A 25,905-nucleotide genomic window follows, 5' to 3' on the forward strand; every position below is an offset into this window, starting at 1 on the left:
CCATTTGCAACAACATGGATGGACCTGGAGTGTATCATGCTGAGTGAAAAAAGTCAGAGGACAAATACTGTAAGACATCACTTCTATGTGGAATCTAAAAAATAAAATCAACTAGTGAATATAACAAAAAAGACACAGACTCACAGATATAGAGAAAAAACCAGTGGTTGCCAGAGGGAGAGGGAAGGGGGAGGGAAATACTGGGGCAGGGGATTAAGAGGTATAACTTATTATGCATAAAATAAGCTACAAGGATATATTTACAACACAGGGAGTACAGCCAATATTTTATAACTATAAATGGCATATAATCTTTTTTTTTTTTTTTTTTTTTTTGCGGTACGCGGGCCTCTCACTGTTGTGGCCTCTCCCATTGCGGAGCACAGGCTCCGGACGCGCAGGCTCAGCGGCCATGGCTCACGGGCCCAGCCACTCCGCGGCATGTGGGATCTTCCCGGACCGAGGCACGAACCTGTGTCCCCTGCATCGGCAGGCGGACTCTCAACCACTGCGCCACCAGGGAAGCCCTAGCATATAATCTTAAAAAATTTTATTCAGTATGATGTACACGTGAAGCTAACAATATTGTAAACCAACTATACCTCCATTTTAAAAATTTTTAAAAAAACCCCACAAGCCCTGAACTAGCTTTTCTCTAACATAATTTTGTAACTGTAGGAATCACACAGAGACATTCCACCAATTAAAATTTTCCCCAGGCTCATAGGAGCAGTAGTACAGAAAAAAAGGAAAGAATGAGGAGACCTCTGCAGGACAAGGGGGAAAAGGGTTAGGAAGACAGTGAGTTGATTCTTAACTCAAGTAGTCATATGCTCATGTCCTCAGAAGAGGGAAGTTCCAAAGCCGGAAGGCAACTATTAGCTATTTTGTTCACTCATTCTCTTAATAAAAAGTTACTGCGTTCTTAAGTACTGGAACTACAAAGACAAATCAAATGATTCCTGTACTCAAGAACCATAATCTAATGGAAAAGACATAAGAAAACAGATGAGTGTAATGGAAAGTAAGTATTAAGACAGAAACACATGATCCAGCCTATTCTATTTCTGGGTCTACACCCAAAAGAACTAAAAGCAGGATCTGAGGAGATGTTTGCACTCTGATGTTCACAGCAGCCAAAAGGTGGAAGCAACCTAAGCGTCCATCAGTGGATGACGGATGAACCAAATGGGGTCTCAACATACAACAAAGCATTATTCAGCCTTACAAAGGAAGGCAGTTCTGACATGTGCTGCCACGTGGATGAGCCCTGAAGACATTACACTGAGTGAAACGAGCCAGTCACAAAAAAGACAAAAACTGTGTGATTCCACTCGCATGAGCTACCTAGAGTCAAGGTCATAGAGATAAAAAGTAGAGCGGTGTTGCCAGAAGCTGTGGGGAGAGAGGGAGCTGTTTAATGGGTAGAGAGGTTCCGTTTGGGGAGACGAAAGCTGTTCTGGAGATGGTGGTGCCGATGACTGCACAGTGGCATGAATGCATGTAATGCCGATGAATCGTATGCTTAAAAGTGGCTAGAGTATTAAGTTGTATGTTACGTATCGCCTGCCACAGTAAACCAAACCAAAACAAACGCTTGTCTGGCCCTCGTGGGGGTTACACCCTCTGGGGAAACAAACCACCATGAAGCACAAGCAGTAACAGCTGTGGCAATGACTACCCAGGACGGCACCTGCCCGACCCTGGAGGGTCAGGAACGACACAAGGGCACTCGGGGGCTACGCATAGGTCCCTCTCTCAGTCCTCAGCTCTCCTGCTTGGCGTCTGTAGCATCTGAAGCTGCGGCGCTTCCCCTCTTCACTGGAGACTGCCGTTCACTCCCTCGGGTACCATCTCCTGGGTGACCCCTCAGCCCTCTGACTGCTCCTCGGTTCTGCTGCCTGGCTCATCCTCCTCTGCCTCCTTGACGCCCAATCACAGCCTCCCTCAACTGTTGCTGCCACATGCCTGTCATCTCCAGCTCAGCTAAGGAACAGCTTCCCACGGGTCTCCAGGCTTCACAGACCACTCCCAGCAGTTCTCTGCACAGCGACTTTTGCAAGATATAACGTAGATCATATCTTCCTTACTTCAAAGCTTCCCCGAGGGACTCCTCTTTTTTCTAACATCATTATTGAAACACAATCCACATAAGATCCGCCCTTTTAAAGAGTACAACTGGCTGTTTTCTAGTATATTCACAGAGCTGTGCAAAATCCCCATCTAATTTCAGGACATTTCATCACCCCAGAAGGAAAGTAACCCCACACCCTTAGTGGTCACTTCCCATTCCTCCCTCTCTCCAGCCCCCAGCAGATACTAACCCACTTTCTATTTCTCTGGATTTGCCTATTCTGGACATGTTCATACAAATGGAATCATGCCAGGTTTCTTTCATGCAGCATAACTTTTTCTTAAGGTTCATCCACACTGCAGCATTGGCATGCGTCAGGACTTCATTTCTTTTTATTCCCAAATCAATGGAAATTTGTGAGGGTTTTTTCCAGTTTTGTTAGCTGCTTCATTTATTTGGTCTGTGCAATGGCGCCGCTTGGGCCCACTGCCCAACACTCGCTGGGGCACCACCAGCCACAGAACTCTGACCTTGACGCTGCAGGGAGCCCAGGGCTCAGCCCTCCAGCGAACCTGCACACTCCACACGTAATCTTGGTCTATACAGCAAGTTAACTCTGGCCAGAGATGACACTGAATTTGGGTCTCTGGCTCCTGTGAATAATGCTGTTATAAATATCTGTGCAGGACTTTTCTGTAGAAGCCTGCTTTATTTCTCTTGAGTACACACCCAGGAGCAACATGGCTGGGTCCCGTGGTAACTCTATGGTTAACACTCTGAGATTGTGCCAGACTGTTCTCCTGCAGGAATTAAGGTGTGGGCCTTAAGCACACGTGGAATGATCAGTCTTAGGGAGGGAAGGAGAGAAACCTGCTCTGCGCCTGAAGAACAGAAGCGAGAGCGGGTGTATGGAGCTATGAATTCATTTGATTCTATATAGTGTAAAATTTAACAGGAAAGCTTTCACTACAATGGCTGGAATAAGGCACACATTTTATCACGGTTTAATTGTACTTCCAGTGGAAAGGCACACAGACAAAAAAGGACTTAAACACGGAGGTCACACTCACTTGGGTAGACCTGCGAGTCTGCCGAGCTTGTCTGGAGCGCGCTTTCCGTAATGACTCTGCTTCCTCGTCCCGTACGGGAGTCAGATACGACCTGCGGGGAAGAAGGGTCACAGCAGAGGTAAGGCCCTGGGGGCAGCAGGTGCGTCTGCACACCGAGGGGGTTTCTGTGAGCCAAGGTGAAGTGAGGCCGACTCAACCCGACAGCCTATCGGTGAACATTACATAAGCCAAGACATCATCTGTAAACATATCAGTGTTCGTGCAGAATCACACCACCTGTAACTGTAAGATGAGAACTTTCTTTCCTCTTTCCCATCCTTAGACTTTTTATTTCGTTTCCTGCCTTCGCGCTCTGGCTAGCACTGATGACAGTCGTTTCCCTGCTTCGCTCCTGCCTTCAGAGAGACAGCTTCTGGCCAAGACCCTGCAGACTCTGCTCCTCAGGTGAAGGCAACTCCTTCCCCGCCCATGGGAGTGCACTAGGAGGGGCTTGTTGTTATTAGTTTCTTCGTTTACTCATTCGTGTGTGAACTTTATCATAGGCTTTTCTTCCCTGTATACTGAGATTATCATTTCCTTCTTTCTTCTGTTAATATGCAGAATTACACTGAACAAGTTTTGAATGATAAAACCACCCTAAATGCTTGGGATAAGCTCAACTTAATCATGATGTATCACCATTTATAGAGACTTACTTTCTATATAGATTCAGTATTATTTACTTTAGGATTCCTCCATCCGTGTTCATGCAAGAAACTGGCCTGTAATTTTCCCTTATAACAACCCAGCCAGTCTTGAAATTAAAGTTATGAAAGTTGGGAAGTGTTTTCTCCTTGTCTATTTTCTTTGAGAATCTGTGTAAGACTGGGGTCATTTCCTCCTTAAATAATTGGAAGGGTTCACCAATAGTCATCTGGGTTTAGAGTGTTCTTTATGGGAAGGTTTTAAATAAGGGTTGCAATTTCTTTAATAGAATTAGGCCTATTCAGATGTTCTGTTTTGGTAATATTTGTTTTTCAAGGAATCTTATCTACATTTTCATATTCAGTACCACAAAACGGTTCATAATATCCTAAAAATACATTTTAATTGTCACTGTAATACAAGCATATCTCAGAGATACTGCAAGGTCAGTTCCAGACCACCACAGTAAAGTGAATCTTGCAATAAAGTCAGTCATGTGAAACTTTTGGTTGTCCAGTACATATAAAAATTATGTTTACGCTATACTGTAGTAAGTATGCAATAGCATATCTTAAAAAAACAAGGTACATACTTTAATTTAAAAATATTGCTAAAAATGCTAGCCATCATCTGTGCCTTCAGCAAGCTGTAATCTTTTTGCTGGTGGAGGGTCTTGCCTTGATGTTGCTGGCGACTCGCTGGTCAGGATGGTGGTTGCTGAGGGCTGGGGTGGCCGTGGCGATGTCTTGAAAGAAGACAGCAGTGACGTTTGCCTCACTGACTGACTCTTCCCTTCATGAATGATTTCTCTGTAGCCTGTGATGCTGCCGGATACCATTTTACCCACAGTAGAACTTCTTTCAAGACTGGAGTCAATCCTCTCAAATCCTGCCCCTGCTTTATCAACTAAGTTATGTCATATTCTAAATCCTCTGTTGTCATCTTAATAACCTTCACAGTATCTTCACCAGGAGTAGAGTCCATTGCAAAAAAACACTTTCTTTTTTTCTTTAAATTTTATTTTTTTAATTGGAGTATAGCTGATTTACAACGTGTGTTAGTTTCAAGTGTATAGCAAAGTGATTCAGTTACACATATACATATATCTATCCTTTTTCAGATTCTTTTCCCTTATAGGTTATTACAAAATATTGAGTAGAGTTCCCTGTGCTACACAGTAGTCCTTATTGTTTATCTGTTTTATGTGTAGTAGTGTGTACATGTTGATCCCAAACTCCTAATTTACTCCTACCCTTCCCCTTCGGTAACCATAAGTTTGTTTTCTATGTCTGTGAGTCTATTTGTTTTGTATATAAGTTCATTTGTATCTTTTATTTATTTATTTTTTTAAGATTCCACATACAAGTGATATCACGTGGTATTTGTCTTTGTCTAGCTTACTTCACCTAGTATGATAACCTCTAGGTCCACCCACGTTGCTGCGAATGGCATTATTTCATTCTTATTTTATGGCTGAGTGATATTCCATTGTATACGTGTACCACATCTTCTTTATCCAGTCATCTGTGGATAGACATTTAGGCTGTTTCTATGTCTTCACTACTGTAACTAGTGCTATGAATAAGAAACCACTTTCTTTGGTCACCCATAAGAAGCAACTCCTCATCCTTCAAGTTGTATCATGAGATTGCAGCAATTCTGTCACATCTTTAGGCCCCCATTTCTAATACTATTTCTCTTGCTTTCTCCACCAAATCTGCAGTTACCTCCTCCACTGGAGTCTTGAACCCCTCGAGGTCATCCATGAGGGTTGGAATCTACTTTTTCCAAACTCCTGTTAAGGTGGATATTCTGATCTCTTCCCATGAATCACAAATGTTCTTAATGGCGTCTAGAATGGTGATTCCTTTCCAGAGGGTTTTCAATTGACTTTGCCTAGATCCATCAGAGGAGTCACCAATCTATGGCACCTATAGCCTGATGAAACGTATTTCTTTTTTCATAAATTCATTTATTTATTTTTGGCTGCACTGGGTCTTCGTTGCTGCGCACGGGCTTTCTCCAGTTGCGGCGAGCGGGGGCTACTCTTCGCTGCGGTGCGCGGGCTTCTCATTGCAGTGGCTTCTCTTTGTTGCAGAGCACGGGCTCTAGGCACGCAGGCTTCAGTAGTTGTGGCAAAAGGGCTCAGTAGTTGTGTCTTGCAGGCTCTAGAGCACAGGCTCAGTAGTTGTGGCACGCAGGCTTAGTTGCTCCGCGGCATGTGGGATCTTCCCGGACCAGGGATCCAACCTGTGTCGCCTGCATTGGCAGGTGGATTCTTACCCACTGCACCACCAGGGAAGCCCCCAAAATGTATTTCTTAAACAATAAGGCTTGACAGTTACTCCTTGACCCACAGGCTGCAGGACGGATGTTGTGTTTGCAGCATGAAAGCCACATGAGTCTCATTGCCCATCTCCATCAGAGCTCTTGGCTGAACCCAGGTGCACTGTTAATGAGCAGTCATATTTTGAATCTCTTTTTTTCCGAGTAAGTCACAACAGTGGGCTTAAAATATTCAGTAAACCATGTTGTAAACAGATGTGCTGTCATCCAGGCTTTGTGTCCATTTACAGAGCACAGGCAGAGCAGATGTAGCATAATTCTTAAGGGCCCTAGGATTTTCGGAATGGTAAATGAGCATTGGCTTCAACTGAAAGTCACCAGCTGCACTAGCCCCTAACAGGAGAGTCAGCCTGTCCTTTGAAGCCAGGCACTGACGTCCCCTCTCTAACTGTGGAAGTCCCGGATGGCATCTTCTTCCAACAGAAGGCTGTTTAACCTACACTGAAAATCTCTTGTTTAGTGCAGCCACTTTCAGGAATTATCTTAGCTGGATCTCCTGGATAACTGGCTGCAGCTTCTACATCAGCACCTGCTGCTTCACCTTGCACTTTTATGTTATTGAGAATGCATCTTTCCTTAAACCTCATGAATCAACCTCTGCTAAGCTTCAAGTTTTTCTTCTGCAGCTTCCCCACTGCTTTCAGCCTTCATGGAACTGAAGAGAGTTAGGGCCTTGCTCTGGATGAGGCTTTGTTGTTTCTGGTTTGATCTTCTATCCAGACCACTCAGACTTTCTCCATATCAGCGATAAGGCTGTTTCGCTTTCTTATCATTTGTGTGTTCACCGAAGTAGCGCTTTTAATTCCCTTCAAGAACTCTTCCTTTGTGTTTCCAGCTTGGCTGTTTGGTGCAAGAGGCCCAGCTTTAGGCCTATCTTGGCTTTCCACATGCCTTCCTCACTAAGGGTAATAATTTCTAGTTTTTGATTTAAAGTGAGAGATGTGCAACTCTTCCTTTCACTTGAATACTTAGAGACCCTTGTAGAGTTATTAAGTGGTACTCTCTTCAACGTTAGTCGCAATGTGGAATCTGAAATGATGTTAACAGAATTTTCATATTCTGTTACGCCGAAATCCAGTGGTCTATCTCGTACTTCGGATGGAATGTCTTACCCAGGCGTGTCTTTCGTAAAATCTCCCAAATGGTGACACATTTCATTATGCAATAGTAATTTTAAAAATCACATTCTTCAACATACGGTTTAAGCTCCTTAACATCAGTCTTGGCAATGATTTTTTGGATTTGACACCAAAACCAAAAATGAACAAGTGGGACTTCATCAAGCTTTTTGCTTCTGCACAGCAAAGAAAATCAGCAACAAAACAATAAGGCAACCTACTGAATGGGAGAAAATATTTGCAAGTCACATATCTGATAAGGGGTTCATAGCCAAACTAGATAAAGAACTCATACAACTCCAAAGAAAACAAACAACCTGATTAAAAAAGGGACAGAGGATCTGAACAGACTTTTTCCAAAGAAGGTACAACACAGATGGCCAACAGGCACATGAAAAGATGCTCAACATCACTCATCATCAGGGAAATGCAAATCAAACCGCAGTGAGATGTCACCTCACACCTGTCAGAATGGCTATTCGGTAAGAAATGACAAGTGCTGGTGAGGGTGTGGAGAAAAGGGAGCCCTCATGCACTGCTGGTGGGAATGTAAACTGGTGCAGCCACTCTGGAGAACAGTATGAAGGTTCCTCGAAAAACTAAACATAGAGCTACCATATGAAGTTCCACTTCTGGGTGTTTATCTGAAGGAAACCAAATCACAGTCTCCATCTGTGCTAAATCTGCAGCCCAGTGTTCACAGCAGGACTACTCACCATGGCCAAGATACGGAGACAACCTAAGCGTCTACCGGCAGATGAACGGATAAAGAAAATGTGGCGTATATGTGTGTGTGTACACACGCGTGCGCACATGTACATACATAATGGAATGTTATTCAGTCATAAGAAGAGGAAATCTTACCATTTGCAACAACATGGATGGGCCTTGAGGGCATTATGCTAAGAGAAACAGAGAAAGACAAATACTGTACGATCTCATTTGTATGTGGAATCCAAAAAACTGAATTCATAGGTACAGAGAACAGACTGGTGGTTGCCAGAGGTGGGGGGTGGGCGAAGTGGGTGGAGGTGGCCAAAAGGTACAAACTTCCAGTTACAAGATAAATAAGTCCTGGGAATGTATGCACAGCAAGGTGACTACAGTTAACAACACTAATGTACTCAAAAGCTGCCCAGAGAGCAGATCTCGAAAGTGCTCGTCACAAGGAAAATACGTGTGGTGATAGATGTTAACTAAATTTATTGTGGTAATCATTTTGTAGTATGCTTACCAAATCATTATGTTGTATACTAAAAAAGATTGTTTTATTTCAATTATATCAATAAAAAATAATAAAAGTTAAAAAAAAACCCCACATTTTCTAATATTATCTTTGGTCTCAGAACAGTCTTTCCACATTGGGAAGCAGTCAACATATCACCCACAGTGACAGGTACAAGTTTTCCAAAGTTCTAATTTCTGCTTTAAATGTTACAATTGGCAACCAACACTCAGGATGACAGGTTCGCTTTGTTCACTTTCAAGAGACTGTCGGCCACACGCCCACGTCTGAATAACCAGTCTGAGCAGCCACTTTTCAGGAAGAAGTGGTGCTCAGGAGAAGCAGCCAGCCCTCATTTCTCCTTCTCGAACTACAGGTACACTTCTATTACAACTCGCTGGCCACCCTCCAATTATTTACTACACTTTTCCTGTACTTTCTATTCTCCTCTCTCTCTGGGTTTCATTCTGGGTGTTTTCCACTGTCCAATCTAATTAGTTCACAAATCCTCTCTTCAGCTGCTTTACTACAATTGAATTTCTTAATTATTTTATTTTTCAGTTCTAGCATTTCCATCTTTCCAAAGAGAGGGCAGTTCTCTATTGAAATTCCCTATCTTGTCTTCTATTTTCTTGAACATATTAACTGTAATTTACTATGATTATTTTAAAGTCCACATCTGATAATAATCGATATCTGGGTCTGTTCCTAGTGTCTGTATTTTCTCTTAGTCTTTTGTAAATCAGTCTTATTAGGCAGTCTGTCTGGTAATTTTTGAATTAATGCCAGAATTTTTAATGAAAAAATGTAGTAATAATTTGCAGCTCTGGAAGATGTTGTCATCCTCCAGAGAGGATATTCTTTTCTCCGGCTTAGTTAGGCTAAGAAACTGGTTCTCAAACTTTCATTGCATCAGAATCACTTGGAAGGCTTGTGAAATACAAATCTCATGAGGTTCTCCCCTCATAAGTCCTGATTTAGCAGGTGTGGAGGGGGTCTGGGAATCTGCATTTCTGATTAGTTCTCAGGTGATGCTGCTGATGTGGAGACCACACTGTGAAAACCATGGGGTAAGGCAAAGCCCCTTCACCCACTTTGAGCCTGAGCCACCTGGAAGCTGGGCTTCAGTCTTTACAGAGCTGGCCATGTCTGGTAAGCCCCTTCTGCTGGAAGGCAGCCCTTTGATCGTCCCAGGGGAAGTCTGGGGTGTCCACTGGGGCCCGTTTCTGAACTCTAATTTCTGTTCCCTAAGCACTGAGAGATGGCTGGGAACCTCGCCCAGCTTCTCAGCCTTGTAGCCACGGCCTCACTGGTCAGCCAGCACCTTGGGGGACAAGCACAGCCGGGTGCTGGGCTCGCCTCCTATGCTTTCCTTCTCTCTGGGATCTGGGTCCCTCAAGTCCTCACTTCCTTACCGTCTCTCCAATGCCTTCAAAGACTTTGTTTTCTTATGCTTATCCAGCTTTTCTGCTTATTCTCAGTGGGAGAGTCTGTCTATCACAAGATATGCCATAGCCTGAAACAGAAGTGCCCAACCAGGCTATATGTTAAGAGATTTTTTTCCTCCACATGGATTAGTAAACTGGAATTGCCATACATGTCTCAATCCACTGTGAGTTCGGAATGTGTGCCTCTTTCCTTAATAGATTCCTCTTCTCTGGGTGAAGTGGAAAAACCTGAGTCCCCAAACTTGCAAAGCTGTGGACCAGCCTTGGAGTCGGTGAGCACACCGAGGACGAACCCCTCAGGAAATGCTGCCTGGGTTACCAGCCGGCATCCTCACCCACCACCTCCACCTGCAAACACACAGAGCACCCCACTGCACCACTTCTTGGCTGCTGTCTCTTCTCTGCGTCCCCGACAGACGCCACAGTGACGCCGCAAGTCTCTGACTGGCTTATCGCACTGCCTGCTCCGGCAAGTTTTACGGAATGAGAGAGACGGAGCTGGTAAAAACAGGTCTGCGGGTGAAATCGAGGGCCTTTTGCCTCACTTGGAGTCCTAAATATTTGAAATCATACATGCTTCTCCCGGAAAAAATTGGAAAACAGATCAACACGTGAAAATAAAAATAAGCTGAATTCCACCACATGAAGATAAGCCCATTTTTATTCTACTACACGTATGCCTAGATTTTTGTCTATGTATGTATGTTCTGTACCTATATATAGTATATTATAGTCTGTTTTTAATGAAGATTATGTATATTACTTTGTAACCTGTGTCAATATATGAAACTTTTACTAAGTTGTAAGAAAAAAAAAACCCAGAAAACCCCAGTACTTGAGTTTTAAATGTTTTTGAGGAGGGAAGGAACATTTTCATTCACTTTCGTTTACCCAGGTATGGATTCCAAATTCACAAAAGTGATGCACCTTAACATACGGTTTCCTGGGGGACACACTGCGTCTTCAGTAGAGCCTGAGCCCTTGTACCTTCTAAACCCAGACAGGGGAGAAAACTGTAGTCCTGGAGCCAAACCTGGCTGCCACATTCTGTAAATCAAGTTTTACCAACGACAGCAGCAGAGTTTAATATTTGCTATGGAGACAAGATGGCCTGCAAAACCTAAAATGTATGTTACCTGGCCGTTTACAGACAAAACTTGGCAACGCCCGTGCCAGACCCACCCACACCCAGCACACCACCTGGGCCTCGTGAGTCTGCGCACCACATGGCTCTTCACTGCCCTGAAAAGACGATGGTCTCGGCCCACAAGGTCCTGCAACGGAGGCACAGTGGCTTCACAGCTATCCCTGCTCTGGCCTCCAGATAAAACTAGGCTAACATCCACCATGCAGTGACAGAGGAAGGGATTCCGATGCTGAAGTCTTCTAATCACCACGCCTGTCTGCTCTGTTTCCTAGAGGGCAGGAAGCGTTTTTCTTTGTATTTGCTATGACTCTGAGGTTACATGATCAGTGGAATTCAAACACTTAGCAGGGAATTTAAGCATGACTAGACAAAAATAATTTGTTCTCTGCCTCTCAAGTTCACAGTGCTCCTCTACATACTACACAGCCGCTAATTTTATCTTAAGAAGCTGTGCAAAATGCCTAGAGCAAATCATCAATGAACATCAAGAAAACCATCATCATCATAATAAAGGACCTAGACTATCTTCTGACAAGTACAGTGTGGAGATAAAGTATCCTGACATGGGAATCAGACCGCCTAGGTTTGAACCCTGGCTCCTCAACTTCCTTGCTAGCTGACCCCGGATAAAAGATTTAAGCACTCTAAACCCAAGTGTCTTGTGCAGCAAAGGTATTAACAGCTGCAACAGGATTATGAGCAGAAATCAGCAGGGCTGCTGTGAGGACCAGGCGCAAGTGTTCAGGACGGCCTGGCTGTTACTCTCGCATCACCACCACTCCTGCTGCATTGTTTCCATCCCCACGTTAATAGCTCCGCGTGGTGATTTGGGAAAGAAAGAAAGGTGCTCTAATATCCATCCCAACTAGTCCAATAAACAGTTCCCCTTAATTATTTTCCCAGAAATGGATAATTCATTGGGAAGCGGTCTTAATGCCCATGAAAATATTCTCCATGCAGGTTTGAAGGGCTAAGTAAAATAAAGCTACTTTAACTAGAAGAATGAAAGGAAAATAACCAAGAAGATTTCCAGGGAGAGTACAAAGCTGTTTTCCCCAGAATGATGAGAGGATAATCTCTCATCCAGAACCCACTAACAGGAAACTGGTTTTTGGAATAGCTTTAGAGAGTCCTACATTTAAAATCTGTGAAGACGCAATGGTACTTAAGGGTTAACTTCAAACGGGGCAGGAACCAAGTTGAGTGCATGTCTTTATAGCACTCGGGATGCTGCGGTCCTTAATTACCGAATGTCTACTGGTCCTCTACCAGGGCCTGTCACTCCTCGGACTACATCCTGTGTATGAGGTGGCACAGGCACAGGTACATTTCAGGGAGGCGAGAAGGAACTTCCTAAAGATCAACCTGGAAGCACGCAGGGACAGCTACAGGGCAGGGGGATGAGCCAGAGAAGAACAGAGCACGGACCTGCGGCTAAAGATTTTGTGAGTTTGAGGAGTCACATGATCTAATTTCAAGACTTCAGGCAGAGAGGATAAAATCATTCCCATTTTACAGAAGAGCTGACTGAGGCCCAAGGAAACACTAAAGTACCCACCCAAGGTCACAGCATTGTCAGGTGAGACCTAAAGGGAGTAGGACTGGTCGCCTGGCTCCAGCACAGCTTTTCTGACATCACACCACACGAAAACGGGCTCTTCACCTAGCGCCACCGCACCCCAGCTGTGTGGATTCGTGCAGCAAGACATTTCTTTTTCCAAATCTAGCAATACCAGGAGGGGAGTATTGTCTTATGTTAGGCTTCTCTTAGTGTCCCCTGATGTTTTCCAAAGTCTGCCATCATCAACACTCTATCTTGGAAAAGGATGCTTTCATATCTCCAGAGGTTGCCATTCACGTGCAGTACGGCCATCCCGGACAAGCTGGAAGGGACAGGTGACAAGAGGGACCAAATTCTCCTGCAGAGGACGCAGCCCACACGGCGGCCAGGCGTTAGTGCAGGTTTACCTCGCCGTTTCTAACTAGGAATGGGTGTTCCTGGGTTCTAGTGTCAGCTTAGCCATTAACTAACAAGAAAGGCTCTTTCTTGCCTTTTAGGGTCAGAGGGAAGGGAGTGGTTTGGTTTATTTGTTTACACCCTTGTTCTAAAGAGGACCTGGGAACTAAAGGAAATGCATACCTGCAGCAATACTTTAAACAGATGAAGAAATGTACGGGAAAGGAAAAGAATGGCCAGATACGGCTGCCGGAAGTCAGGCGCCGATGTACATGTGGTGTTGGGAAGCTCCGCAGGGAGGCCCGAGTGATGCAGGGGCGGCAGAGCAGCAACGGCAGCTCAGGAGGGTCCTGGGAGGAGAAGAGGAGGAAGCCCAGGAAGCCCCAGGCGCCTGCCTGCCGAGGCGGAAGGGCTGGAAGAGCGCAGAGCAGGGGTGGCGGGGAAGAACGGAGGGGCAGGGAAGACTGGAACCAGAGGTCGTGGAAGACACAGGCTCCAGAAGGCAGTGGCCCACGACCAAGGGCACGGAGGGTCCGCGGTGCAGGCGCCGGACGGGCGAGGGGGCAGGGCTCCGATTCGGCGGGCTGGAGAGGGGGCGGGAGGTGGGGGACAGAGTGGGGTCAGAGCCCTCCCTCGAGAGAGACAGGGAGAAGGTGGGGGGACAGGCACGTGGGTGGGTGCGCCTCTGTCCCCGTCCCCGGTGAGCTCTTGCTGCTCCGTCTGGGAAACACTGTGCGCCCCGGCTCTGGGATCCTTCCCAAGGGAAACTCCCTGCACCCAGCACAGAATGCTGGACCAGCCTGATGGCCGACAGGACGATGCCTCAGTTGGTTTCCAAAAGCCTGGATTCCCCATTCGGATTCCAGAGAGGACGGAAAGCTTTCAATTTACTTTGTTTTCAGAAGTGGTTTCTCCCAAGACAGATACCCATTTCCTTCAAAGAACAAAACATCAAGAGAGCCTAACCCCTGTGCCCACAGTGCCAGCGGACGTTATCCCATGGCCCAGGGGAGACCGGCTCCTCGGACACGGACCGGTGGGGTCAGAACACGTGGGCTGTGAAGTCCCAAAGACCCGGTTTTGAATCCTGGCTTTGTCACTTGCTGGCTCTGATTGTGGGCAGGGCCCGTCATCTGAGCCTTTTCTTATATGTATTGAAGAAAATAATATTATTCGTCTCACAAAGCTATGAGGATTAAATGCATCTAGGGAGTTCTGGCGTACGGTAACCACTCAGAACACTAATTCTCTAACCCACTCTAAACGTTTCGCATGTTTGGGGCCACCTGAGATGCCGCCACAGCCCCCCGTCTCACAGGACCCGCCTTCTCCTCCAGGAGCGCAGTACGCCACCTACACAGTCTGCCCTCGAGGGTCTACCCCCCACGCGGCCTCATGGTTTCCAAGGCGTGTACCTGGCGTCCTCAGTCTCGAGGGCACAAGGTAGGCAGGCCTCTCTCGTGTCGTACCTGCAGTTCTTGCACAGCGCTGAATGCGCGAACAGCCACCTCCTAACTCCACAGGGACCGATTCAGAAGTTAAAAGGCAACCTCGACGCATAAGCTGTGCACTCAGCTGGAGAGCAAACCAGGGCTCTTGCCTCGCAGCCTGGGGGGCTGTCACCTGTGCCTGCTGCTCTCACGTGAAGGAACCTCCACCTGCCAGGACACACCTTCTCTGACTACATTAGAACACCTGAAGTGGAATGGGGCTGGTGTGCTTACCGGCACACGGAGCCAGACACAGAACGGGGTCTTGGGTAGCCAGCCTTCTGCGAAGTGGATCAACAGACGTGCCTCTGCTGCCCCCCTCTGGACACCAGGATCACTACACAGCGGCTTGCTCATCCCCACCCGTTTACCCGACACCTTGCTGAGCAAGTGGGCTCTGTGGTACGAAGAAAACCCAGCAGAAAGAGCACCTCCCGGAGCTCCCGATGCAGGGGTGTCAGCTGGACCAGCCCTAAGGACAGGGCCACAGAAGAACACTGGCAAGAGAACCCTGGCTTCAGCCTGGGGCTGGGGGAACAGGAAGCCGGCAGGGGGGTGAACCTCAGGAGCTCCTACGGTACGAGCAGAACTCTGCTCAGCAGAGAAGGTGGCAGAAGGCTGTCCCAGAAAGAAGGGTCAGCGTGGACATCAAACACTTTCAGGGAACACAAAGTGGCACGATCGCCAAAGGCACACAACACAGGAAGGAGAGGAGGAGCAGGGAGAGAAGAGCCCAGCTCTGGCGGCTGGGCAGCGGTCCAGCAGGCAGTCTCCCCGTGGGGCTGCGATGACGGCCAGCAGCAGGGGCTCCTAAATGCCTGACTCAGCCCCATTTTGAACTGTCTACAATCTGGTCCTCTGAGCAACCAAGATCAATGAGGAAACTTCTTACATGTATGGGAAAACATTTATTACCATTAAGATTCAACCTGATTGGGACTTCCCTGGTGGCTCAGTGGTTAAGAATCCGCCTGGCAAGGCAGGGGACATGGGTTCGAACCCTGGTCTGGGAAGATCCCACATGCCGTGGACCAACTAAGCCCGTGCGCCAAAACTCCTGAGCCTGAGCTCTAGAGCCCTCGAGCCACAACTACTGAGCACCCGTTCCACAACTACTGAGCCCGCGCGCCTAGCACCCGTGCTCCGCAGTGAGAAGCCCACGCACTGCGAAGAAGAGTAGCCCCTGCTCGCCACAACTAGAGAAAGCCCCTGCACGGCAACGAAGACCCAATGCAGCCAAAAATAATAATAAAATTAAAAATAAAGTATGAAAAAAATGAAATAGAAAAAGATTCAATCTGACTGTACAGTTTGTAGTAAGCAAAGTGCTTTTACCCAGACCTCAATGAGTTAGTCTCTTCATTTTATCATTTCCTGTTCAAAGGCCAACTCAAGGAGCGATCTATGCCTTCACATACCTAAACCAGCTTCTCTCTGTAATTGCGCTAAATATCTGACATTTTTTCCATCTTATTTACTTAAAATATATACTATGTAATACTTAAGCTATAAAGGATATAAACAATACAACCACCACCTGTGTACTACTATCCAACTTAAGTATAACATTACTGATACCAGTTTCCCCTTAAAAAGAGATGCATGGGGGCTTCTCTGGTGGTGCAGTGGTTGAGAGTCCGCCTGCCGATGCAGGGGACACGGGTTCGTGCCCCGGACCGGGAAGATCCCACATGCCGCCGAGCGGCTGGGCCCGTGAGCCACGGCCGCTGAGCCTGCGCATCCGGAGCCTGTGCTCCGCAACTGGAGAAGCCACAACAGTGAGAGGCCCGCGTACGGCAAAAAAAAAAAAAGAGATGCATGTTTCTACTTCCTGAAATTCTTAACCGTCCTCTGCCACTCTAATCTCTTGGATGGGATCCTTAAGTCAGTGCACAGGTTTAAATCAATTAGGAATAGGAAGAAAAACCAGAATAGTTCCCAACTGGTTATTCCAAACACTGCATCTTATTCTTACCATCCCCCACCCCAACCATAGCACCCAAATGGTGTGCGCTACCAGCCAGCTTCCCAAAGAACCGCCAGAGAGATGAGGGTGGAGGGCAGAAAGGCGCTCTCGGCCATCAGAGCTGCCAAGCAGATACTCACCTGCGGCTCCTGCCCCTCCAGGCCCAGTGCTCACTGGAGCCCAGCTCGGCACACCAGTCGGCCCGCAAACCCAGAACACAAAGATCAACTTCCCGCGCCTCCTGTTTCCATAAAACCGGGAACGGCAAGGACTCCACTGCCAGATCAAACCATCACAGGTGAGAGGTCAAGCGCCTCACACACATCAGCCACACACCCATGCAGCAGCTTTCGCAGAAGCCCAATTTGTTGAAAAAGTGCCCACTCCTCCGGCTGTCCTTCCCTAGTAAACACTAGAGCTCGTTTTGTGAGGTGGTCACAAGCGACCATCTTCTTCCAACATGGGAAAATCACCTGGTATGGGGGGGGCTTGAGTGAGGACACAAAATTTTGGTCCCTCCCACATGTCACCAACACTCACAGCTCTGAAAAAAGAACCACTTTATCAGAAGGAGATTGACTGTAAACACATGGCTGATAAGAGCTTTGAGCAGCAGGTGTCCGGTGACTTCTGGCTGTACTCCGAAGTGGCTGGGAGCTGGGGCAGAGCTGCCAGAGGCTCTGTGGCTTCCTGGCTGCCTTTGGAATGCGTGTGTCCTGTGGCCGGGGTGGGGGGGGGCGGGGGGCTTCTTTTTTTTTTTTTTTTTTTGCGGTACGCGGGCCTCTCACCGTTGTGGCCTCTCCCGTCGCGAAGCACAGGCTCCGGACGCGCAGGCTCAGCGGCCATGGCTCACGGGCCCAGCCGCTCCGCGGCATGTGCGATCTTCCCAGACCGGGGCACAAACCCGTGTTCCCTGCCTTGGCAGGCGGAGTCTCAACCACTGCGCCACCAGGGAAGCCCCGGGGCGGGGGAGGGGGCATTTTTAAGCCGCCACTCCTGAACTGTTAGGTGGTGTGCTGAGGAACTGTGTGACAAACGCCACTGTCTCTGGAAATGAAGAGGGTTCATGTCTCAGTAGCTGTGTTTAGCAACAGAAATACAAAAAAAGATAATAAGCCTTCTAAATTCCAGGCCCTTCCATCTTACTGTAGTAACTCTCAGCAGGCACCAACCAGGTCTTCTTTTCCAGAACCGCTGAGTGGGGCGAAATGGTCCGAGTGTTATTTTTAAACAGCTTTACTGAGATATAGTTCACATCCCCATTTAAGTGTACCATTCAGTGGCTTTCAGTATATTCACAGTTATGCAATTATCACCATAATCAATTTTAAAACATTTTGATCACCCCAAAAAGAGATCCCACATGCAGTATAGTCACTTCGCACTTGGTGTTTTTAAATACAGACCAACAGCGTCTTTCCCGCTGGCTAACTAGTGCCATCAGATCTGGCCCGTCATCAACTTCAGGCGCACCAGCACTTTACCCCTGAGAAAGGGAAGCGGTGCCAATCAGGTGTCAATCACACATGCTCTTTTGTCACCATTTAAAAGTTACTTAATTTAATAGTTATTGAAAGGGATCTTTCAGACTTATTTAGACATATTTAGTACCAGCAATGCACATAACCCAGTAGAAGTAACGTGAGCACTGATGACCAAATTCACACACGTGTGGGGATGACAACTGGCAATGATGAGATGTCCCGACGGCGGAGCTTGTGAGACGTGAAAAAAGCGGCCCCCAGAATCAACAACACCCAACGCTGCACGACATGGCATGTGCTCGGTGACAGAACAGCAAAAACTGTCTTCCTAACTATAGCAAGAAAGGAGTCAAGCAAGCGTAATCTTTAACAGCTAATGAGCTAACATAATACTAATCATACAAGCAACCCAGAAACCCCCAGCATGGCAATACTTAAGAGAATGTACCGACTGCTACATACATTTCACTCTCTTCCTGTTCCTAGTTAGGAAGAGAGAGAACTATTTATACCAGCAGAGAAAAGCCTGGTAAGTTCAGCACTGCTGCGGTCTCTTAGGGAAAGAAAACACTCGTTTCAGAACAAGAACTGAGAGAGGCTGGAGGAGCTTGGGAACCTCTTCTCTAGAACACCTCCTTGAATTGACAACTGCCTGACTTTAGCTTGGAGACAGGGAGATGAGTCAAACAACTTAAAAAAACCATGACTCAGTGTTTAATTACTTGGTTTAAATTTCTGACATTCCAAAGATGATGCCAAATTAATCTGCTGACAGCTTCACTTAGTGGAATAACTACCCAGCTTATAAAGACCCCAAAGGATTCAAGAAGGTCGACACATGTGGTATATATGACTCGGCCGTAAAGAGACCAAACAAAGCAAGTCGCATGTGAGCTATTTGGGAAAGACAAATAACTTTAGCTTCTTGTAGAGAAAAACCGTTTTGGCCATTTCTACGAGAAAAGAAAGGGCACCAATAAAAAAGAAGGTGTAAAATTCAGGGCTGGGGCGAGAGGATCAAAGGCGGGAGCCCGCAGACTCCAACATTAGCCCCGGGAGTTGTTGACACTGTTGACACTGTTGCTAAGGAAAACCTGGGGCTTTCGGAATGAAGGCAGCCACCACGCCCTGCGACAGCTGCTGCCTGCCCTGACACCCTGTCGCCTTCTGCCAGTTGCATGCCATGTGCCCTCTCCACCCTGTCATCCGCCAGCCCAGTCAACCCCTTCACAATCGGAGGACGCTGGTGGTTTCTACCGTCCTCAGGAGCAACCCCAAAATGGGATGCAGTGATCAGAGTGCCATGAAGGCAGAGGCTGCCGTGCTCCAGGCACTGATGGAGACGGACTGGCCCCTGGACCAAAACTTTTTAATCCAAAAGAAGAAATGGTTAGTGAGTTCAATGCGAAGGAAAAAGAGGCCTGAGTTATGGTCTCCACTGTGCCTGACTCAAGGTGTGATATCAGGCAAATCACTCCATGCTCTTAGGGCCTCGGCATTTCCATCTGCAAAACAGGGGCATAACGCCTCTTCCTTTCCATCAGGTAAAAGGAACACACTGGTCACAGGGGAGCTTTTCAGAAAAAAAAAAAAAAAAACAAAGAAAAAGAAACAAAATTTTAAAAAGGAACTTTGTAAATCCAAGATTGTGCCCTTCTCAAAAGTAATGAACTTTCAGAGGTCCTGCCCTGAGCTTACGTAACAAAATCACACATTACCTAGAATCCTGCATAAATTATCCTGACTCGCTTGACTCCTGTGTCTACTCTTCAATGACTGTGGCCACCTTCACAGACTTACATCATAATAGAGACTGTTGTCCACAGGATTAATTTTTTTTCAAGCTCATCTGCCCCCCCACCCCCATTACAATGGCGATTCTTCATCACTCTGGAACTTTGGAAAATACAGGAAAAAAATAAAAATAAAATAAAAATTACCCATCATCCCTCAGAAAAGTCTAGTGTTCACCTTTCCGTGTTGATCACTTTTCCGTGTTGATCACGGTTTGGTACCATAATGACCACTGTATCCAGCCCTGCCTCCTGATGCGTCTGTAATCATATGTGTAGTTCACAGGCTGAGTGAAGGGCCCCCCACTCCCGGAGAGCCGCACCCCACCCCCGGACAGTGCTACACGCGCCCACTTCCCCCTCTTCGAACAAACCCGGCTCAGAAAAGGAAAGTCAGGTGCGCCGGTTCCATGGGAAGACCCACACCCCAATGCACGAGCTCTAGTTACCCCGCAAACAGGGATTCTTTCTGAGATGACTTTTCTGCTGGTCAGGGCTTGCTATGGCCAGTTTCAAGACCCATTTGCCTGACGCTAATTGTTTCCAACGGGACCTGTCAACACAGGCTCCAGGCCTCCATTTCCCAGCAAGAGCCAAAATGCTTCCACAAGGAGCTGGTTACAGAGCAAGCTGCGGCTTCACGAGAAGAATTAGTACCCAGCATGCTCTTTCAGAAGGGAAATTTAGCTGTTTTCAAAACATGTGCTTGTTTTCTTTCAGCGTGTGTTTGTCTGAAGGAGAAACTGAATTAAACGGCTTTAATTCTGTAAAGGCTTAAATGACGTTTTATTCGATCAAGCCATTCCCCGGCTGAAAGCACTCCAGTCCACAGCTCTGAGAGCGGAAGTTCAAGTTTCTCAGCACAGCACAGACAGAAACTACACCATGTGGTTCCTGCCCACCTCTCTCTAGCGCCACAATTTCCAAAGTATTCCCAATGGAGTACCAGTCAGGTTTCTGTGAAAAAACAAAACTAATCGATGGACACAGAAATTTGGCAACTGTGCAAATTCTAACCAGCCCCACGCCCTGGAGAGGAGCGATCCCCAGGTTTTGGAGCAACCTGTGTTTACCTGTGTTTAAAAATTTCTCAGGTCCCTCTAAAATACCACCCTCCTGTTACGACCAGCCTCTCAAAACTCAAGCCCAGGCACCTCCTCTGCAGCCCCTTCCCTGCCCCTCTACTCCAGACCCGCTCTGTTCCCACATCGGACACTGTGCTGCAGCTTCTGAGCTGCCTTCCACACGGACACGCTCTAGCTTTTCCCTGACCTTGGATCTGTAACGCCCCTGCACCGGGCACACGGCAGCCTCTCCCTAGACGGCTGTTAGACGCCTTACACACGCAGGTTCCCGTAGCAGCTCTCTACCAGATACCTCAGTGCGTCTGCAACATCTTCTGTCTCAACAGCTACTCCTGATGCACTTACCTCACTGCTCCTCTAGATGCTCGCTCTAGCTTTAGTACAGCTGGTCACTTCTAACTATTGTTACTGTGAAATCAAGTTCATATCTTATGGCAAGGCAAGAACAACTCAAACATAAGCACATCTGCTCTGCCCTCTGGCCCCACTCTCCCCCTTACTGTGCAGGGCGTATCTGCATTTTACATCGACCAAACCTCCGTCGGCAGGAACACCTGCTCAGCCACGAAGAGCAGTGTTCTCCCAGCAGCAACGAGACAGCGCCTTAGAGATAACCTTCCTTCTTGATGGGGCCACGATGACGCTCAGACGTGGCTTGTGTGACCTGTCAATAAGACGTCATTTCGCGTACAGCCTTGTGTCTCAAGAACTTACGCTACTGTGCCGTGACCTCTAACGGGAGGAACGGTTCTTGGAGCTCGCTGAGATGTTCTTCCGGGTTATAACCCTCAAATCTGGCTCAAATAAAATGCTCCGCTTCTTTCTGAGATCAACTGACTAATCTTTGTCGACATCACCGACTGAAGTCACAGTCTGAGGTTGCTGTCTGCCGCTCGTCTGCATCCTGAGCATCTAGACCCTGCCCGGGAGCTCTCCCTCATGGTGCCTCTCCCTCTCCAGTGTTCACAGTGTTCTGTGAGTTTGTCTCTGGTGGGGACTGCTGTACAGAAATCCCTTGGGCCCCAGGTTGAAGATGTGTTTATCTTCAAGGTATCTTTGAATTTGTTTGTGCCATGATGGCCCCCAAATTTTAAGAGTACAGACCTACTTCCTATGTTAAATTCTTGGCTTGGGATTTCCAAACTATATGGGTAGTAAAAATATCCCACAAAAGATTTTTCTGACAACAAAGACTACTGTATAACACAGGAAACTGTATTCAATATCTTGTAATAACCTATACTGGAGAAGAATCTCAGAAAGAATATATAAACATATTCTTTAAAAAATATAGGGCTTCCCTGGTGGCGCAGTGGTTGGGGGTCCGCCTGCCGATGCAGGGGACACGGGTTCGTGCCCCGGTACGGGAAGATCCCACATGCTGCGGAGCGGCTGGGCCCGTGAGCCGTGGCCGCTGAGCCTGCACGTCCGGAGGCTGTGCTCCACAACGGGAGAGGCCACAGCAGTGAGAGGCCCGCGTACCGCAAAAAACCAAAAAAAACCAAAATATATATATATATACAGTCTTTTTTTTTTTTAGGTAAGAAGTGGATTGATTGACTGATTGATTAATTTTGGGGTTGTGTTCGGTTTTTGTTGCTGCGCACGGGCTTTCTCTAGTTGCGGCGAGCGGGGCCTACTCTTCGTTGCGGCGCGCGGGCTTCTCATTGTGGTGGCTTCTCTTGTTGCGGAGCACGGGCTCTAGGCACGTGGGCTTCAGTAGCTTTGGCATGCAGGTTCAGTAGCTGTGGCTCACAGGTTCTAGAGCACAGGCTCAGTCGTTGTGGCGCATGGGCTCAGCTGCTCCGTGGCATGTGGGATCTTCCCGGACCAGGGCTCAAACCCGTGTCCCCTGCATTGGCAGGCGGATTCTTAACCACCGTGCCACCAGGGAGGTCCCTATATATATTCTTAAGAAAAAAACCTGCCTGGACTCTTGACACATCTTTGGACCATGGGCAAAGAACTGGGCAGCCCTTTGAGAATTCCAGCTCTACTCAGGTTCTTGGTGGTGGATCCAAGCCTAGCCAGGTCCACAGCCACGCGTCCTACATCCACCCACGGCGCTAAACCAGAGCCTCCAGGCTCCAGGTCTCATTCCACCCTGGGCCACTCAGACCATTCTGGCTTCTGGGGTCTCTTCATTTTTGTCAGCTGGGAGTTCTCTTTCATTCTTCTGAACTGAGCCACCCTTTCGTCTGTTTATAATAGGAACAGGGCCCTGTGGGCCTGTCTGCCGTGCTGCTGGAACCACCTCCTAAACAAACGTTGAGCACATTCACTCTTTTCCGTCTCCTCCAACGACTACCTCAGTGCCAGCTACTGGTCTTCTTCACGCTCGCTCCTCTGCAGGGGTGTCCTAACTGGTCATCTCACATCCATTCCTGTCCATTCTTCCCCTGTCCACTTCATATGTACTACTGCAACCAGAGTTTAAAAGGCAGAATTTTTTAAAATGTAAGTCACATCAACTTTTTTTTTTGTCTCAAACCTTCTACTGACAGATGACCCAGAAATTCTACTCCTACGTACACACCCAAGAGAAATGAAAACATATGTTCACACAAAAACTTGTACATGAATGTTTATAATAACATTCTTCAAATAGCTGAAAGGTGGAGACAACCCAAATGTCCCCCACCCCACGAATGGCACACAAAATGCAGTATATCCACGTAACGAAACAGTATCCGGCCATGAAAAGAATAAAGTACTGATGCACGCCACAACACAGATGACTCTTGAAAACACGCTGCTGAGGGAAAGGAGCCAGTCACAGAAGACCACATACTGATTCCATTTGGATGAAATCTCCAGAGCACGCAACTTGACAGAAGCAGAAAGTAGAGGAGTGGTTGCTTAGGCCTCGGGGGCAGGGGGAGACGGGGTGGCGACAGCTGAAGGCTACGGGCTTTCTTTTTAAGGTGATGAAAATGCTCTAAAATTGACTGTGGTGATGGCTGCGTTGAACTGGTGAATTACATGCTGTGTGAAGCACATCTCTGCAAAGCGGTTCAAAAAACTCTTCCGGTGGCTCACCATGGTTCTCGGCACATAAACCCACAACCTCCTCGCTGGGGGTGAGCTGCATCACGGAGCCCTGCCTGCGCCGCGGGCCTCACCGCAGACGGCTCTGTCCCTCACTCGCTACACTCCAGCCACCATGTCTCCTTCCAGCGTCTCCGAAGGATCGAGCACCGTCCCCCGCCTTGGTGTCTCTGCGGTGGCTGTCTGCTCTGCCTGGAACGCCCGCCCCTCCCCCTCCCCTGGCTGTTATCTGCCCTGCAGTTCTCACTCGGGCATCACACCCCGAGGGGGACTTTCTCTGACCCCACCCCCCCCAGCCCGAGAAGGCGAGTCTACAGTAGGCGGATCTTCTGTAAAGCACCACGCACAGCATCTATCACAAGTGTAATCACCCTCGTTCCTCTTCACTAGCGTATACACTTCGCAGCGGCTCAGACCATACTCATCAGCTCATGGCTGTGCGGTCTGGGCTTGTCACAGTACTTGGCAACAGCAGGTGCTCAGCAAATTCTGGAAGGAATAAACGCTGCTACAGATCAACTGACTGAGTCCAACAGCTCTTTATCTAATACGCTCCCAGCTATTTATCTTGTGCCAGCTATTTATTTTATTATCTAATAATTATTATTTATCTAACGAATATCTATACCTATTTTGTGCCATCCCTAAAGTGCACTCATCTTGATATACCACATTTATATTACAATTCATTACTATCTTGACCCAATTCTTTTATTCTTACATTTGCTGCTCCTTGAGGAAAGACATCCTAGTTCTATAAAACATGTGGCACACGGCTGGTACTCAATAAATATTTGTGGCTTGAATAAAACTTCTAAAACAAAAATCACAATCTGTAACAGGTTACTGATCACAGGTTATAAAATGCCCAGAAGACAGCAATCGTTTCTCTAGATTTCTCTAAATAATGGTTCATGCAACTAAATATTTAATAATGCAGTTTGATAAAGAACCTGGTTTACGCATCCTTCCAGGGACCATGATCTTAATGATGAATTTAACTCATTTCACTTGTCTCGGCTCAGAAGGAGTTTTTAAAGGGAGTTTTTTCCCCAGCTAATGAAAGATTGCTTTCGCATTTAGTTTCTAGATGAAACTAACAGTATCTAAGTAACGTCTGAGCTATGAAATACATAGACATTAAATATTGAAGATTGATTTATTAAAACTTTCCTGGCTGTAAGCCTATTAAAAGATGACAACTGTTAGCTCTGCAATCTCTTAGCCCAGAAAATGGAATTTCTTCAAGTTGTACGTAAAGAAATGAAAAAAGAAAGGGAGGAAAGGAAGAAAAACACTCTTTTTCAACTTAACATCTTCCTTCTGTTTCTTCGCAAGATGCAAGTCTTAGAGCTATCTTTATGATAAACGAATGTCTAAAAAGTTTAACTCATTGTACCTTGTAGCTGAAACGACACGCTGCCTTGTTACACATATAGACACTCGGAAATATACACCTCCTTCCTTTGGATATTCAAAATAAAATGAAGTCAAAGTGAAATCTAAATTTTGGTAAGATTTGACCTCTTTTTCTAGTCTTAAAAAAGGGATAATTATGGCTTCAGTCTTTATGTAGATCTGAAACTCCCAAATGGAATGCATTCTATTTTTACCACTTCTTCTAGTGGAAGAAAATGGCCTGCTCTCCTTGGTCACACCTTCCATTGTCTCAGAAGGTTCTCTTAGCTCCTGCCTTAGATCTCTCTGAGGTCCGCTCACGGCTGCTCCCACCATCCCTCCAAGGAGCCTGCAGAACAGTTGGCCACCATCCCTCTACAGTATCATCATGTGCCATCCACTTCCTTTTCTGGTATTCGTCTCAGATTCATCAAAACTGCACATCCTAGCTCCGTTTCTCTGAGCCTTTTATCATATCACTGCCCTTCTCTGCTGCCAGCAGTCGTCGTGGACCACCAGAGCCAAACCAAAGACACTTCTCTCTGCTCAGCTGCTCCGTCACAAAAGGGGGA

General features: G+C 46.9%; 1 protein-coding gene across 26 annotated transcripts in view; it reads right to left on the reverse strand.

Moving 5' to 3' along the window:
- PPP1R12B (protein phosphatase 1 regulatory subunit 12B) overlaps positions 1-25,905 on the reverse strand; it is a 211,001-nt gene that overhangs the window by 102,898 nt on the left and 82,198 nt on the right. For 24 of the 26 annotated variants that reach the window (XM_033843065.2, XM_033843002.2, XM_073797947.1 and 21 more), the window contains one exon: positions 3,145-3,235. The exons of 1 other annotated variant lie outside the window; for it this stretch is intronic. In XM_033843065.2, coding sequence (XP_033698956.1) covers positions 3,145-3,235 — 91 coding nt within the window. Of the gene's footprint in view, positions 1-3,144; positions 3,236-24,213; positions 24,425-25,905 lie in introns of those variants that run through there. One more of the 26 variants, XM_073798426.1, reaches the window with a different exon arrangement.

This window comes from Tursiops truncatus, chromosome 1, assembly GCF_011762595.2.
Source record: "Tursiops truncatus isolate mTurTru1 chromosome 1, mTurTru1.mat.Y, whole genome shotgun sequence".
Classification (NCBI taxonomy): domain Eukaryota; kingdom Metazoa; phylum Chordata; class Mammalia; order Artiodactyla; family Delphinidae; genus Tursiops; species Tursiops truncatus.